The sequence below is a fragment of the Schistocerca gregaria genome, chromosome 4 (assembly GCF_023897955.1).
Source record: "Schistocerca gregaria isolate iqSchGreg1 chromosome 4, iqSchGreg1.2, whole genome shotgun sequence".
Lineage (NCBI taxonomy): Eukaryota > Metazoa > Arthropoda > Insecta > Orthoptera > Acrididae > Schistocerca > Schistocerca gregaria.
In genome coordinates this window covers 160,814,725-160,828,652 of record NC_064923.1, presented here as the reverse complement: position 1 = coordinate 160,828,652, position 13,928 = coordinate 160,814,725, and the positions used below count along the sequence as shown (strand labels likewise).

Here is a 13,928-nt window from a genome sequence, read left to right as displayed (position 1 = left end):
TGCGACTGCTGGCGCATCTGATTCTCTCTCTCATTACAGCTCCTTTTATACACGATTGTCATGCGCAGTCACTGATGCTATGCTGTCCAGCACCATCTGTCAGACATTTTGTGATTTTTTTTTTTTTTTTTGGTTCTAATAAAACCTCATGTCATTCCAAGCATGTGTGTCAATTTTTACCTATCTATCTACATTGTTCTGTGGTTTATGAAGTTTTCAAATTTATACTGACTTTTTGATCACCCAGTACATATACTAAATTAAGTAACTAATCAAGAAATTGAAGTAATAAGTCATTAGAAATAATTAACTAGAAACTGCAGAGATGTTAGCATAAAAAATCAATGCTTCTAATTAACAAGATGGTAATCTAAAAATCCAGTAACTTTAGACCTCACTATCTTGATAAACAGCTTAAAAGTTATTACCAAGCATTGTATTTTCATTTGTTATTTATTTTTATGTCTTCCTCTGTAATTAATATTCTTTGTAATTACATTTCTAATTATCTCTCCAATTTTTTACATCTCACATTTTCCAATTTCCAGAATTTAAGGCCTTATTGGTGCATTCTGTGTATTTAATCAGATAAAGCACGAGCTCTGTACTACCATTACATGTTAGTAACCAAATCCAAACTATAATTAATTATGTAACTAAAATAATATGAGAGACATTATTGTAATTAAAGTTCAGAATGATTTTCTTATGAAAAACTAAAGATATTACTATAAAAGATTGTCATTCAATATTGTATTTGATACCTTATTCAGCTATAACATCAGTTTCTTCTGTTTTGTAAATTTTAATTCTAACATCAAAATTATACAAAATTAATAATGGTTTATTTTGGAAGCTATTATTAAAATTCTGTATAAAGTGTTGCAGCAATGCTGCAAGTCAGATTTGAAGTTACTTTTGGAAGTTAAAGAGATCAGTGAGGTCTGTCTGTATTTTGTTTACATGACGAGTGTGCAGTCTGGATGTCAATTAATGTGAATGAATTTTGTGAAGCATGAAAATTTCCCATTCATTCATCAATGGACCAGGCAGAAGAAACTTAAGTAAATTCAACATGAATTGTTACATACTGTAGCGCGTTGCTTATAAGTTTCAAGGGCTATTGCAAAAGGAAGTGCCCACACAGGTGCACTATCTCTTGTACACAACAGAAACTGACTCTTGGTTCAAAGGAAACAAAATATGGACTGTGAATAATGTATTAAAGAGAGTGTATCAGACAGGAATTTACAACTTTGAAAACTTGCTTTGACCAATGGAAAATCCATGATGGAGTAATGAAGATACTATGAAAAAGACAGGTTATTACTCACCGTACAAACGAGATGATAAGTCGCAGACAGGCACAACAAAAAGATTGTTAAACTTGTGAGCTTCCAGTCAAAAGGCCACACCTCTGGCCCCAGTGACCAGAGACAGTGTTCACGTGGATGTAAGTTGTGCTTGCGTGAATGTGTGTTTTTTGTCTGCTTTAGAATAAGACCATTTAGCCATGGTTCAGGTTTCATTTTCTAGCAAACACATCAAGTTTTGTACCTTGTATGTAAACAGGTTCATTGTGTATTTCTTTAGTTATGTGGCACACATCCCATCTGAAGCCGATTTCTTACCAAACTTCCTGTGCAGCATCTCAGATGTGACTTGTTCAATTATGAGGTAAATTCTAGCTCTGAGTCTGCTAGAGAGGTGGGAAAGAGTGGAAAAACATATTATCCTTGGTGAACCACCAAAAGAAAGTCAAGAGGTGCCAGGTCCAGTGAATGACGAGGCCATGCAATCGGTGCTCCTCAGTCCACCCCATTACCTGGAAAGTGCACATTTAGGAAACCCTAGACACCACAGAGGCAGTGTGGTGGTGTGCCACCTTTGCCAAACTGTTCACTGCATTCTTGGTCATCATAATCAATCTCGGGGGAAAGTTTTTTACCAGCATATCTTCAGACAAAAACACAGTGACCTCCCTCAGTTGCTGCTACTGCCACTAGTGCTTGTGGTGGCATGATTCTGTTCTAGCATATACAATGAGCCAAAACTTTATATTTTTTTCCTTAAAGACGACAGTAAGACAAAGTCTGTAAGTTATATGATTAAGTTTGTATGATTTTTCAAAGTTGTAAAATCCGTTTTAACAAACGATATTGTGAAAAGGAAAGTTGCAATTCACCATATAGTGGAGATGATGAGTTGCACATAGATACAACAAGAAGACTCACAAATATAGCTTTCAGCCAGTAAGGCCTTTGTCAAAATTAGATGACAAACACACAGACACACTCACACAAATGCAACTCACACACATGTGACTGCAGTCTCAGGCAACTGAGGCCATTGTGAATTCCTGCGACAGTCTTTTGTTGTGCCTATCTGCAATTCTGCATCTTCGCTATATGGTGAGATAGTGAGATGGTGAGTATCAACTTTCTTTTTCACAATATTGTTATATTCCATCCTGGATTTTCCATTGTTTGATTCCTTTTTAATAAACCCTATATAATGATTTCAGTAATACAAATGGAGCATCTGTGACTTAATGATTTCTATATTTAACAGAGTATGCATTGCAGTTAAGGACAATATGTCCTGGCAGTACATATTTAAGGCAACATATCCACTCTTCTCCTGATAGTAAACTACCCCCACAAAGGCCACATCTCACATGCATCCAATGATAATCAAATGGTTTCAGACATATTCTTGTAAGCTCTCACTGTCTGAATGTGGAAATTAGTTGTATAATGTATAGCTATTCACAATATCTTATTTTATCTTATCTTATTATAACAACAACAACAAGAACAATAATAATAATAATAATAATAATAATAATAATAATAATAATAATAATAATAATAATAATCCCCGAGGAGGCCCGGGCAAAGAATAGGCCTCCGGTATGTTCTGCCAGTCATAAAAGGCGACGAAAAGAACAAACCACTAATAGGGCTAACCCCCCTTTTAGTGTGATTAGTCGGTTCCGGACACAACTAAAGAAGCCTTGGACAAGCACCGTCATGATCAGGGACGACGCTTGAACCCTATGCCCGCCCACAATGGTAACAACACTGCTAGCCAACTGGAAAATGATTTAAATCCAAATAGAGGTGTTTTGCAGGATATGCTTCCTGCAACCACCCTAGGAGGAAAACAAAGACAGAGGATGAGATGGTCAGAAGAAGTTAATCGACACCTCATGTTCTGTTATTACCAAACAACAAACCTAGGAACCAACACAATTGGATACAGATCACAAGTATACACAAAATTTATTACCAGATACCCAGAATTAAAATTTTTAACAGAACAACGACTAGCTGATCAGATCCATGTCATAATCAAAAATAACAGGATACCCCAAGTCAGAATTAGAAAACATCAAACAACAAGTACAACAAATACTGGAACAAAATAATGTGCAATCAGAAGAAGAAGAAAAAACAGTAATGGACTCAAACATCCCAGAGAAAACAAACAAAGAACAACACGCATCAATTAAACAATCAGAGGAAAACGAAATCTTAAGACTGCCACCAGAACAAGCACAAATAGAACACAAAGTGACACACATGTTAGATACAGAAGAAAAATTTCAGCTGACATATATAGAATACAAAGACACAAATAGAGACATTAGACCATTCTTGCATAGCCCACCAAATAACCCACAAGTCGAAACAACAATAAAAACTATCAACACAATCATACACAACAAAATAAATGAAAACACAACCATGGAAGAGTTACAACTACTGGTTTATATAGGAGCACTCACTACACTAAACATACACACTAGGCAGAGATCAGAACCAACAAACACACAGAAGAAACCCACAGAAACAGCATGGCAACACAGGCTACAGATCAGAATAGAAAAACTGAGAAAAGACATTGGACAGCTAACACAATTTATAAGAAATGAAATATCAGCCAAAAAATGAGAAAGGTTAGGTAAAATCTCATAACAAGAAGCGATAGAGCAATTAGATGAAAAGAAGCAGAATTAACAAGCATTGGCCAAATGACTTAGAAGATACAAAAAAAAGTGAAAATAGAAGGAAACAAAACCAAACATTCAACACAAACCAAAAGAAATTTTACCAGACAATAGATAACACACACATCAAAATAGACAATCCACCAAGCATAACAGACATGGAACACTTCTGGAGCAACATATGGTCAAACCCGGTACAACATAAAAGGCATGCAAGGTGGATAGAAGCAGAAACAGACACATACAAGATGATACCACAAATGCCTGAAGTGATAATTTTGCAACATGAAGCCACTAAAGCAATTAATTCTACTCACAATTGGAAAACCCCTGGAAAAGATAAAATAGCAAATTTCTGGCTAAAGAAATTCACCTCAACACATTCTCATCTAACTAAATTCTTTAACAGTTACGTTGCAGACCCATACACATTCCCTGATACACTTACACATGGAATAACTTATATGAAACCTAAAGATCAAACAGACACAGCAAACCCAGCTAAATACCACCCCATAACATGCCTACCAACAATATACAAAATATTAACTTCAGTCATTACACAGAAATTAATGACACATGCAACACAGAACAAAATTATAAATGAAGAACAAAAAGGCTGTTGCAAAGGAGCACGAGGATTTAAAGAGCAACTGATAATAGATGCAGAGGTAACATATCAAGCTAAAAGTAAACAAAGGTCGCTACACTACGCATACATTGATTACCGAAAAGCTTTTGATAGTGTACCCCACTCATGGTTACTGCAAATATTGGAAATATACAAAGTAGATCCTAAATTGATACTGTTCCTACACATAGTAATGAAAAATTGGAAAACCAGACTTAATATCCAAACAAATTCAAATAATATCACATCACAGCCAATAAAGATTAAGTGTGGAATATACCAAGGAGACTCATTAAGTCCTTTCTGGTTCTGCCTTGCTCTGAACCCACTATCCAACATGCTAAATAATACAAATTATGGATACAATATTACTGGAACATACCCACACAAAATCACACATTTGCTATACATGGATGATCTAAAACTACTGGCAGCAACAAATCAACAACTCAACCAATTACTAAAGATAACAGAAGTATTCAGCAATGATATAAATATGGCTTTTGAAACAGACAAATGTAAGAAAAATAGCATACTCAAGGGAAAACACACTAAACAAGAAGATTACATATTGGATAACCACAGCGACTGCATAGATTAGATTAGATTAGTTTTCGTTCCATAGATCCATGTTGAGGAGATCCTCATGGATGTGGAACATGTCACCTTTATTATTTTTTATTTTATTTTTTAAAGCTGAAATAACAATACTAATAGTATAAATATATACAACACATCATTTGTTTCTATTAAAAAATTCATCAGTGGAGTAGAAGTAGTTGGCCACTAGTAAGTCTTTCAGGCTCCTTTTAAACTGATCTCTATTTGAAACTAAATTATTTATGTTTGCTGGAAAATTATTGAAGATGAGTGTTCCTGAATAGTGGGCCCTTTTTTGAACTAAAGTCAGTGCTTTTAAGTCCTTGTGCAGATCACTTTTGTTCCTGATATTGTATGTATGAACTGAGCTGTTTGTTGGAAAAAGAGATATATTATTTAGGACAAATTTCATTAAGGAGTAAATATACTGAGAGGCAGTAGTTAGTATACCCAGTTCTTTGAAGACGTTTCTATAAGACGTCCGTGAGTTTACTCCAGAAATAATACGTATTACACGCATTTGGACTCTGAAAACTTTCGTTTGATTTGAAGAGTTACCCCAAAATATTATAGCATATGATATTAGGGAATGAAAGTAGGCAAAGTATGCAAGCTTTTTCACTTTTATGTCGCCTACGTCTGTATTATAACCTTTAATCACAATAATTGTGTGGATATTCACACTCTCTCTTAGAAACAATAGCTGATCACATGATTACTACTCAGTCTCTCGTATTCGACTGCCCTGCCGTGACATGTGGCCGGCGCCGTTCGTAGCTAGGTGGCGCTCCCGCGCTCAGCCGATTTGCGGAGCACCTCTATCGCCATTTGTGCATACTGTCGTGGCGGCACTGTTAAATGTCGTGGCACTATCACAACACTTTTCCCCCCCCTGAAGAAAAAACACTCACTTCCTTGGAGACATGGACAGCGCGGAGACATCCATGGCCTCTTGTGAGGCCCCGAGGAGATCCCGCGCAGAGACACGAGAGTATGGTCGATAATGTCCAGGACAGAAGCTCGTGTGTGGAACATGCCTCATGGATGAGATGATGGGTGAAAGCTCCAGAGCAGCCTCCATAGGTGTCATGGACCTGGGAGTGTGCTCCAGCGAGATGGGTCCCGGAGAAGGCGGCGTCGCGACTGGGGCCGGTTCCGGCATACTCGGAAGCGGCAGTGACGTCGGCTGCATCAACACAGACGGTAGATCGGCAGCAGCGACAGGACTGGCGTCTCGGGCTGGTGGAGGCGAAGAATGGGGCGGTGGCACCGGCGTGGCCACCACTCGTGGGCGCATCTGGTCGTAATGGCGAACAACCGTGCCGTCACCTGTACGGATTTCACAAAGCCGGCGGCCGCGAAGAGCCTTGACCACCCCTGGAATCCATTTAGGGCGAGATCCATACCCTCGTGCCCACACGTCGGCGCCCACCGAGTATTTTCCCGCACTAGGGGACACAGTACAAGGCCTGACAGGGTGAAGCAGGTGCAGTAGAGTGCGTGGTTGGCGGCCATGCAAGAGTTCAGCAGGGCTGCGATCACCCAGAGGCGTGAAGCGATAAGAACTCAGAAATTGCAGCAGGGCGTCATCTGTGGAAAAACCACCACGATCGGCGATGCCCATTCGCTGGAGGTAACCGGAAGGAGAATCCCTGAAGCTGTTAACCTGTGTAGCTCAGCCTTGCCACGTGCACGCAACGCCACCGGAATAGGGCGTGCCCGGAAAAACTTAGGGCGAGCCGAAGGTTTAAGAGTAATGTGGGCTTCAAAATACTTGGCACAACCCAGACCAGCAGAGAACACGGACGAAAATTCAGAACACAATCCATCCAGCTGTTGATACGGAATATCCTCAGATATGAGGTGCACATCATCATCAATGGAGAACCCGAACAACTGGAAAGCATCATAACCGAACAGGTTTTCAGTGCCCGCATGATCCACCACATAAAACGTGAGGGGCCGAACAACAGACTTGTAGGCGGTGGAAGCATCAAACTGGCCCATGATAGGAATTTTCTGTCCTCAGATTTCGCGTAACTGGAGACAAAGGAGGGGAGCCCAACGCCAAATACGTGCGAGAATTAATGAGAGTTACTGCAGAGCCAGTGTCCACTTGCATGCGGATGTCTTTATTCAGAACACGAACAGTAACAAACAACTTATTTGTTTGAGAAAGCACACAGTGAACATCCATGTCCGACGCCTCGTCCTCGTCGACAGGAACTTTATGGGACTGACACACAGAAGCAATGTGGCCTTTTTTACTACATGAATTACACGTGGCCCAACGTTTTGGACACGCTGCCCTGTTGTGCTGTACGAAACAACGGGGGCAAGAAGGAAGTGCGGAACGAACCGGCTTCTGTGGTTGCTGGTATCGCTGCGAGCGTTGCGGCCCAACGCGACGTTGTTGACGCGAGTGAACCACCGCCACATCGTCGTTCTCCTGTGAAACAGGCAAATTGCCCGTGTCGAGAGTTGACTGTACAGCGCCTACATCACACCACGCGTCGATTTGCGCGCCAGCAGCGTGAGACACTTCAAAGGATTGAGCGATGCTTAGAACTTCCGACAACGACGGGTTTGGCAGTTGGAGGGCACGTTGCCGAACTTCTTTATCAGGAGCAAGCCGTAGAATAGCATCCCTAACCATTGAGTCAGCATAAGACTCGTGATGTGTGTCCGTGACAAACTGACATTTCCTACTCAGACCGTGTAGTTCCGCCGCCCAAGCCCGGTAAGATTGATGGGGCTGTTTACGTCACCGGTAGAACGCCACGCGGGCGGCAACGATGTGGGTGTTTTTTCGATAATAGTCAGACAATAAGTCACACATTTCTTGGAAGGACAGGGAGGCAGATTCCCGCAGAGGGGCTAACTGAGATAGCAGCTGATAGACTCGAGGGGAAATCCAAGATAGAAATAACGACTTACACAGAGGAGCGTCGACAACGCCGAAAGCCAAGAAGTGTTGCCGCAAACGCTTCTCATAATCCTCCCAGTCTTCAGCGGCCTCGTCGTAAGGAGGGAATGGAGGCGGAGAAGAGGAAGACAGACGATGAGTAAGCGACGTCGACAACGCCTGAATCGCTGCCGTCAGCTGTGTTTGTTGAGCCTGAATAGTAGCCGTCAGCTGTGTTTGTTGTTCAATGAGCGCTTGCATAAGCTGTTCCATGTCTGCCCCGTCACGAACACGCAAATCCACAACGCAGTGAAAATATCCCATCCTCGTAGCCAAAAAGTGTTATAACCTTTAATCATAATAATTGCGTGGATATTCACACTCTCTCTTAGAAACAATAGCTGATCACATGATTACTACTGTCTCTCGTATTCGACTGCCGTGCCGTGATATGCGGCCGGTGCCGTTCGTAGCTAGGTGGCGCTCCCGCGCTCAGCCGATTTGCGGAGCGCCTCTATCGCCATTTGTGCGTACTGTCGTGGTGGTACTATTAAATGTCGTGGCACTATCACAACAGTCTGCTAACACTCGAATTGCAAATACAGATTTGTTAAGGCGTTTCTGCAGTTCTTTGGTGTGCTCCTCCCAACTGAATTTATTATCAAGTTGTAATCCCAGGAATTTAAGACTGTCAACCTCTTCTATCTGCTCTTCTTCGTACTTTATGCATATGCTGGGTGGAAAGCTCTTACAGGTTATGAATTGCATATAGTGAGTCTTTTCGAAGTTTAATGTCAGTGAGTTGGCTTTAAACCATTTATTAATATCCATGAAAATATCATTAGCAGATCTTTCTAGAACTACACTCGACATACTATTTATTGCAATACTTGTGTCATCTGCAAACAAAACGAACTTAGCTTCTGGCAGTGTAACTGATGAGAGATCATTAATGTACACAAGAAAAAGCAATGGCCCTAAGATGGACCCTTCTGGGACACCACATGTAATTTCTTCCATTCTGATGATAACTGATGACTTAATTCACTAGTCCCTTGCGCTGACACCCTTTGTTTCCTGTTAGCGAGGTATGACTTGAACCATTTTGCAGCACTGCCTGTGACACCATAGAATTCTAATTTATTTAAAAGGATGTTGTGGTTTACACAATCGAATGCCTTTGACAAATCACAGAAAACTTGTAACTTGCTTGTAACTTGTTATTTAATGAATTAAGTACATTTTCACTGTAGGTGTAAATAGCCTTTTCGATATCAGAACCCTTCAGAAATCCAAACTGTGTTCTTGATAATATGTTATTTGTGGTCAGATGGTTGAGAAGCTGCCTGTAGATTACTTTTTCTAAAATTTTTGAGAATGCTGGCAAAAGTGTAATCGGTCTGTACATCTACATCTACATCTACATCTACATCTACATCTACATCCATACTCCGCAAGCCACCTGACGGTGTGTGCTGGAGGGTACCCTGAGTACCTCTATCCGTTCTCCCTTCTATTCCACTCTCGTATTGTACGTGGAAAGAAGGATTGTCGGTATGCTTCTGTGTGGGCTCTAATCTCTCTGATTTTATCCTTATGGTCTCTTCGCGAGATATACGTAGGAGGGAGCAATATACTGCTTGACTCTTCGGTGAAGGTATGTTCTCGAAACTTTAACAAAAGCCCGTATCGAGCTACTGAGCGTCTCTTCTGCAGAGTCTTCCACTGGAGTTTATCTATCATCTCCATAACGCTTTCGCGATTACTAAATGATCCTGTAACGAAGCGCGCTGCTTTCCGTTGGATCTTCTCTATCTCTTCTGTCAACCCTATCTGGTGAGGATTCCACACTGCTGAGCAGTATTCAAGCAGTGGGCGAACAAGCGTACTGTAACCTACTTCCTTTGTTGTCGGATTGCATTTCCTTAGGATTCTTCCAATGAATCTCAGTCTGGCATTTGCTTTACCGACGATCAACTTTATATGATCATTCCATTTTAAATCACTCTTAATGCGTACTCCCAGATAATTTATGGAATTAACTGCTTCCAGTTGCTGACCTGCTATTTTGTAGCTAAATGATAAGGGACCTATCTTTCTATGTATTCGCATCACATTACACTTGTCTACATTGAGATTCAATTGCCATTCCGTGCACCATGCGTCAATTCGCTGCAGATCCTCCTGCAATTCAGTACAATTTTCCATTGTTGCAACCTCTCGATACACCACAGCATCATCTGCAAAAAGCATCAGTGAACTTCCGATGTCATCCACCAGGTCATTCATGTATATTGTGAATAGCAACGGTCCTATGACACTCCCCTGCGGCACACCTGAAATCACTCTTACTTCGGAAGACTTCTCTCCATTGAGAATGACATGCTGCGTTCTGTTATCTAGGAACTCCTCAATCCAATCACACAATTGATCTGATAGTCCATATGCTCTTACTTTGTTCATTAAACGACTGTGGGGAACTGTGTCAAACGCCTTGCGGAAGTCAAGAAACACGGCATCTACCTGTGAACCCGTGTCTAAGGCCCTCTGAGTCTCGTGGACAAATAGCGCGAGCTGGGTTTCACACGACCGTCTTTTTCGAAACCCATGCTGATTCCTACAGAGTAGATTTCTAGTCTCCAGAAAAGACATTATACTCGAACATAATACGTGTTCCAAAATTCTACAACTGATCGACGTTAGAGATATAGGTCTATAGTTCTGCACATCTGTTCGACGTCCCTTCTTGAAAACGGGGATGACCTGTGCCCTTTTCCAATCCTTTGGAACGCTTCGCTCTTCTAGAGACCTACGGTACACCGCTGCAAGAAGGGGGGCAAGTTCCTTCGCGTACTCTGTGTAAAATCGAACTGGTATCCCATCAGGACCAGCGGCCTTTCCTCTTTTGAGCGATTTTAATTGTTTCTCTATCCCTCTGTCGTCTATTTCGATATCTACCATTTTGTCAACTGTGCGACAATCTAGAGAAGGAAGCACAGTGCAGTCTTCCTCTGTGAAACAGCTTTGCAAGGAGACATTTAGTATTTCGGCCTTTAGTCTGTCATCCTCTGTTTCAGTACCATTTTGGTCACGGAGTGTCTGGACATTTTGTTTTGATCCACCTACCGCTTTGACATAGGACCAAAATTTCTTATGATTTTCTGCCAAGTCAATACATAGAATTTTACTTTCGAATTCATTGAAAGCCTCTCGCATAGCCCTCCTCACACTACATTTCGCTTCGCGTAATTTTTGTTTGTCTGCAAGGCTTTGGCTATGTTTATGTTTGGTGTGAAATTCCCTTTGCTTCCGCAGCAGTTTTCTAACTCAGTTGTTGTACCACGGTGGCTCTTTCCCATCTCTTACGATCTTTCTTGGCACATACTCATCTAACGCATATTGTACAATGGTTTTGAACTTTGTCCACTGATCCTCAACACTATCTGTACTTGAACCAAAACTTTTGTGTTGAGCCATCAGGTACTCTGTAATCTGCTTTTTGTCACTTTTGCTGAACAGAAAAATCTTCCTACCTTTTTTAATATTTCTATTTACGGATGAAATCATCGATGCAGTAACCGCTTTATGATCGCTGATTCCCTGTTCTGTATTAACTGATTCAAATAGTTCGGGTCTGTTTGTCACCAGAAGGTCTAACATGTTATCGCCACGAGTCGGTTCTCTGTTTAACTGCTCAAGGTAGTTTTCAGATAAAACACTTAAAAATATTTCACTGGATTCTTTGTCCCTGCCACCCGTTATGAACGTTTGAGTCTCCCAGTCTATATCCGGCAAATTAAAATCTACACCCAGAACTATAACATTGTGGGGAAATCTACTCGAAATATTTTCCAAATTATTCTTCAGGTGCTGAGCCACAACAGCTGCTGAGCCCGGGGGCCTATAGAGACATCCAATTACTATGTCAGCCTGCTTTAACCGTGACCTTCACCCAAATCATTTCACAATTCGAATCTCCGTCATTTCCAAATCTGTAGTTTGATGGCACCTCTTTATCCTCTTTCTTGAATAGAGGCTTAACATCTGCATATTTCAGCCAGTCAGGAAATGTCCCAGTTATAATTGACTGGTTACACAAGTAACTTAGAACTGTATTAAACTCACAAGAACATGCCTTCGTTAACTTTGTTGATATTTCATCGTAACCGCTAGAATGCTTTGTTTTCAAAGCTTTTATTATGGAAGTTATTTCTTTTGGTGATGTGAGTGACATATTCACGTTCCTAAAGCTATTTGTAAAGGCTAGTTTCAGATATTCAAGGGCATTATTTACTGATCCTGACAATCCCATTCTATCAGTAATGGATATAAAGTACTTGTTAAATAGATTTGCCACACTATGCCCATCGGTTACTAATGTGTCATTTACCCTTAGTGCTATTTGCTCCTGTTCCTTTCTGGTTCTACCAGTCTCCTCTTTCACTATATCCCATATTGTTTTTATTTTGTTCCCTGACATTGCTACCTTCTTCTCGTAGTGTATTTGTTTGGATGCCTGAATTACTTTTTTAATATTTTACAGTATTCCTTGTACTTAGCTAAGTCATCAGCATTGGAGCTATTCTTGGTTGACAGATACATTTTCCTTTTTGTCTTACAAGAAATCTTTATTTCCTGTGTGATCCATGGTTTTATTATAGACTTCTGTTTAATTTGAGTAATTCTTAGAGGAAAACAGTTTTCAAACATGGTACTGACATTGTTCATGAATGTGTTATATTTTTCATTCGTGTCATGAGCACTACAAACATCTTTCCAATTCATATCTTTGAGCAGTTTTCTAAAACACTCAATTTTTGGTTGATTGAATACTCTCCTGTATTCAGATTTAGCAGTCTTTATAATCTGCTTAGAATTTACATCTAAAACAAGGAGCTGCATGTCATGATATGATAGTCCATTTATTACAGGTTTTATGATATGATTTTGTTCCTTTGATTTGTCTATAAAAATGTTATCAATGGCTGTCCTTGAGGATTTAGTGATCCTAGTTGGAAAGTTTACAGTGTGAGTTAGATTGAAAGACAACATTACTAACTGCAGTAAATGTTTACTGGAAGATTGAATTAGAAAATCTGTATTAAAGTCACCACCAATCAAGATTTCTTTGTTTCTTACTGTTAAATAACCCAAAAGAGCTTCTAGATGATTTATGAATAGATTATAATTTCCTACAGGTGCTCAGTAAATAGTTACTATTATATAGGATCTGTTATGGAACTCTACTTCTGTTGCACATGCTTCTAGATGCTGCTCTAAACAGAATTTATTAATGTCAATGTTCTTGAATTGATGGCAGTTTTTAATAAATGTGGCAACTCCTCCTCCCTCCATATCTACTCTGCAGAAGTAGGAAGCTAGCTTAAATCCTGAAATGTCTAACATATCTATACCAGTGGTCACTTGATGTTCAGAGAGGCAGATTATGTCAATTTCGTTAGATGAATTCATTTCATCGATACAAATGAGTAGTTCGTCAACTTTATTTCTGAGTCCCGGAATGTTCTGGTGCAATAAAGATAACTGATACTGCATACTAATGCGATTATAACTGCTTTGGTGTAGATGAACTGGCAGTTACTGATTATTTTCTGTTAAACATTGATTAAATGGAGGCTGTATGCTAAAATCTGACTTCTGTTCATCTATTTTCTCAAACTGAGTCTGTCTGCCAATCTCTCTTAAAACTCATTTTCTATCCCCCTTCCCTATCCTAAAAAAGGCATCCCTCTGACACCTGTGACCACTGCTATTTTAGC

The 13,928-nt window shown here is 40.1% G+C and overlaps 1 protein-coding gene across 4 annotated transcripts in view; it reads right to left on the bottom strand.

The window, feature by feature from the left end:
- LOC126266922 (uncharacterized) overlaps window positions 1-13,928 on the bottom strand; it is a 54,615-nt gene that overhangs the window by 16,759 nt on the left and 23,928 nt on the right. The window contains exon 1 of one of the 4 annotated variants that reach the window (XR_007548948.1): window positions 6,155-6,373. The exons of 2 other annotated variants lie outside the window; for them this stretch is intronic. Coding sequence is in view for 1 of the 2 variants with exons in the window: in XM_049971611.1 (XP_049827568.1) it covers window positions 8,181-8,421 (241 nt within the window). In the remaining variant the exon portion in view is untranslated. Of the gene's footprint in view, window positions 1-6,154; window positions 6,374-8,180; window positions 8,461-13,928 lie in introns of those variants that run through there. One more of the 4 variants, XM_049971611.1, reaches the window with a different exon arrangement.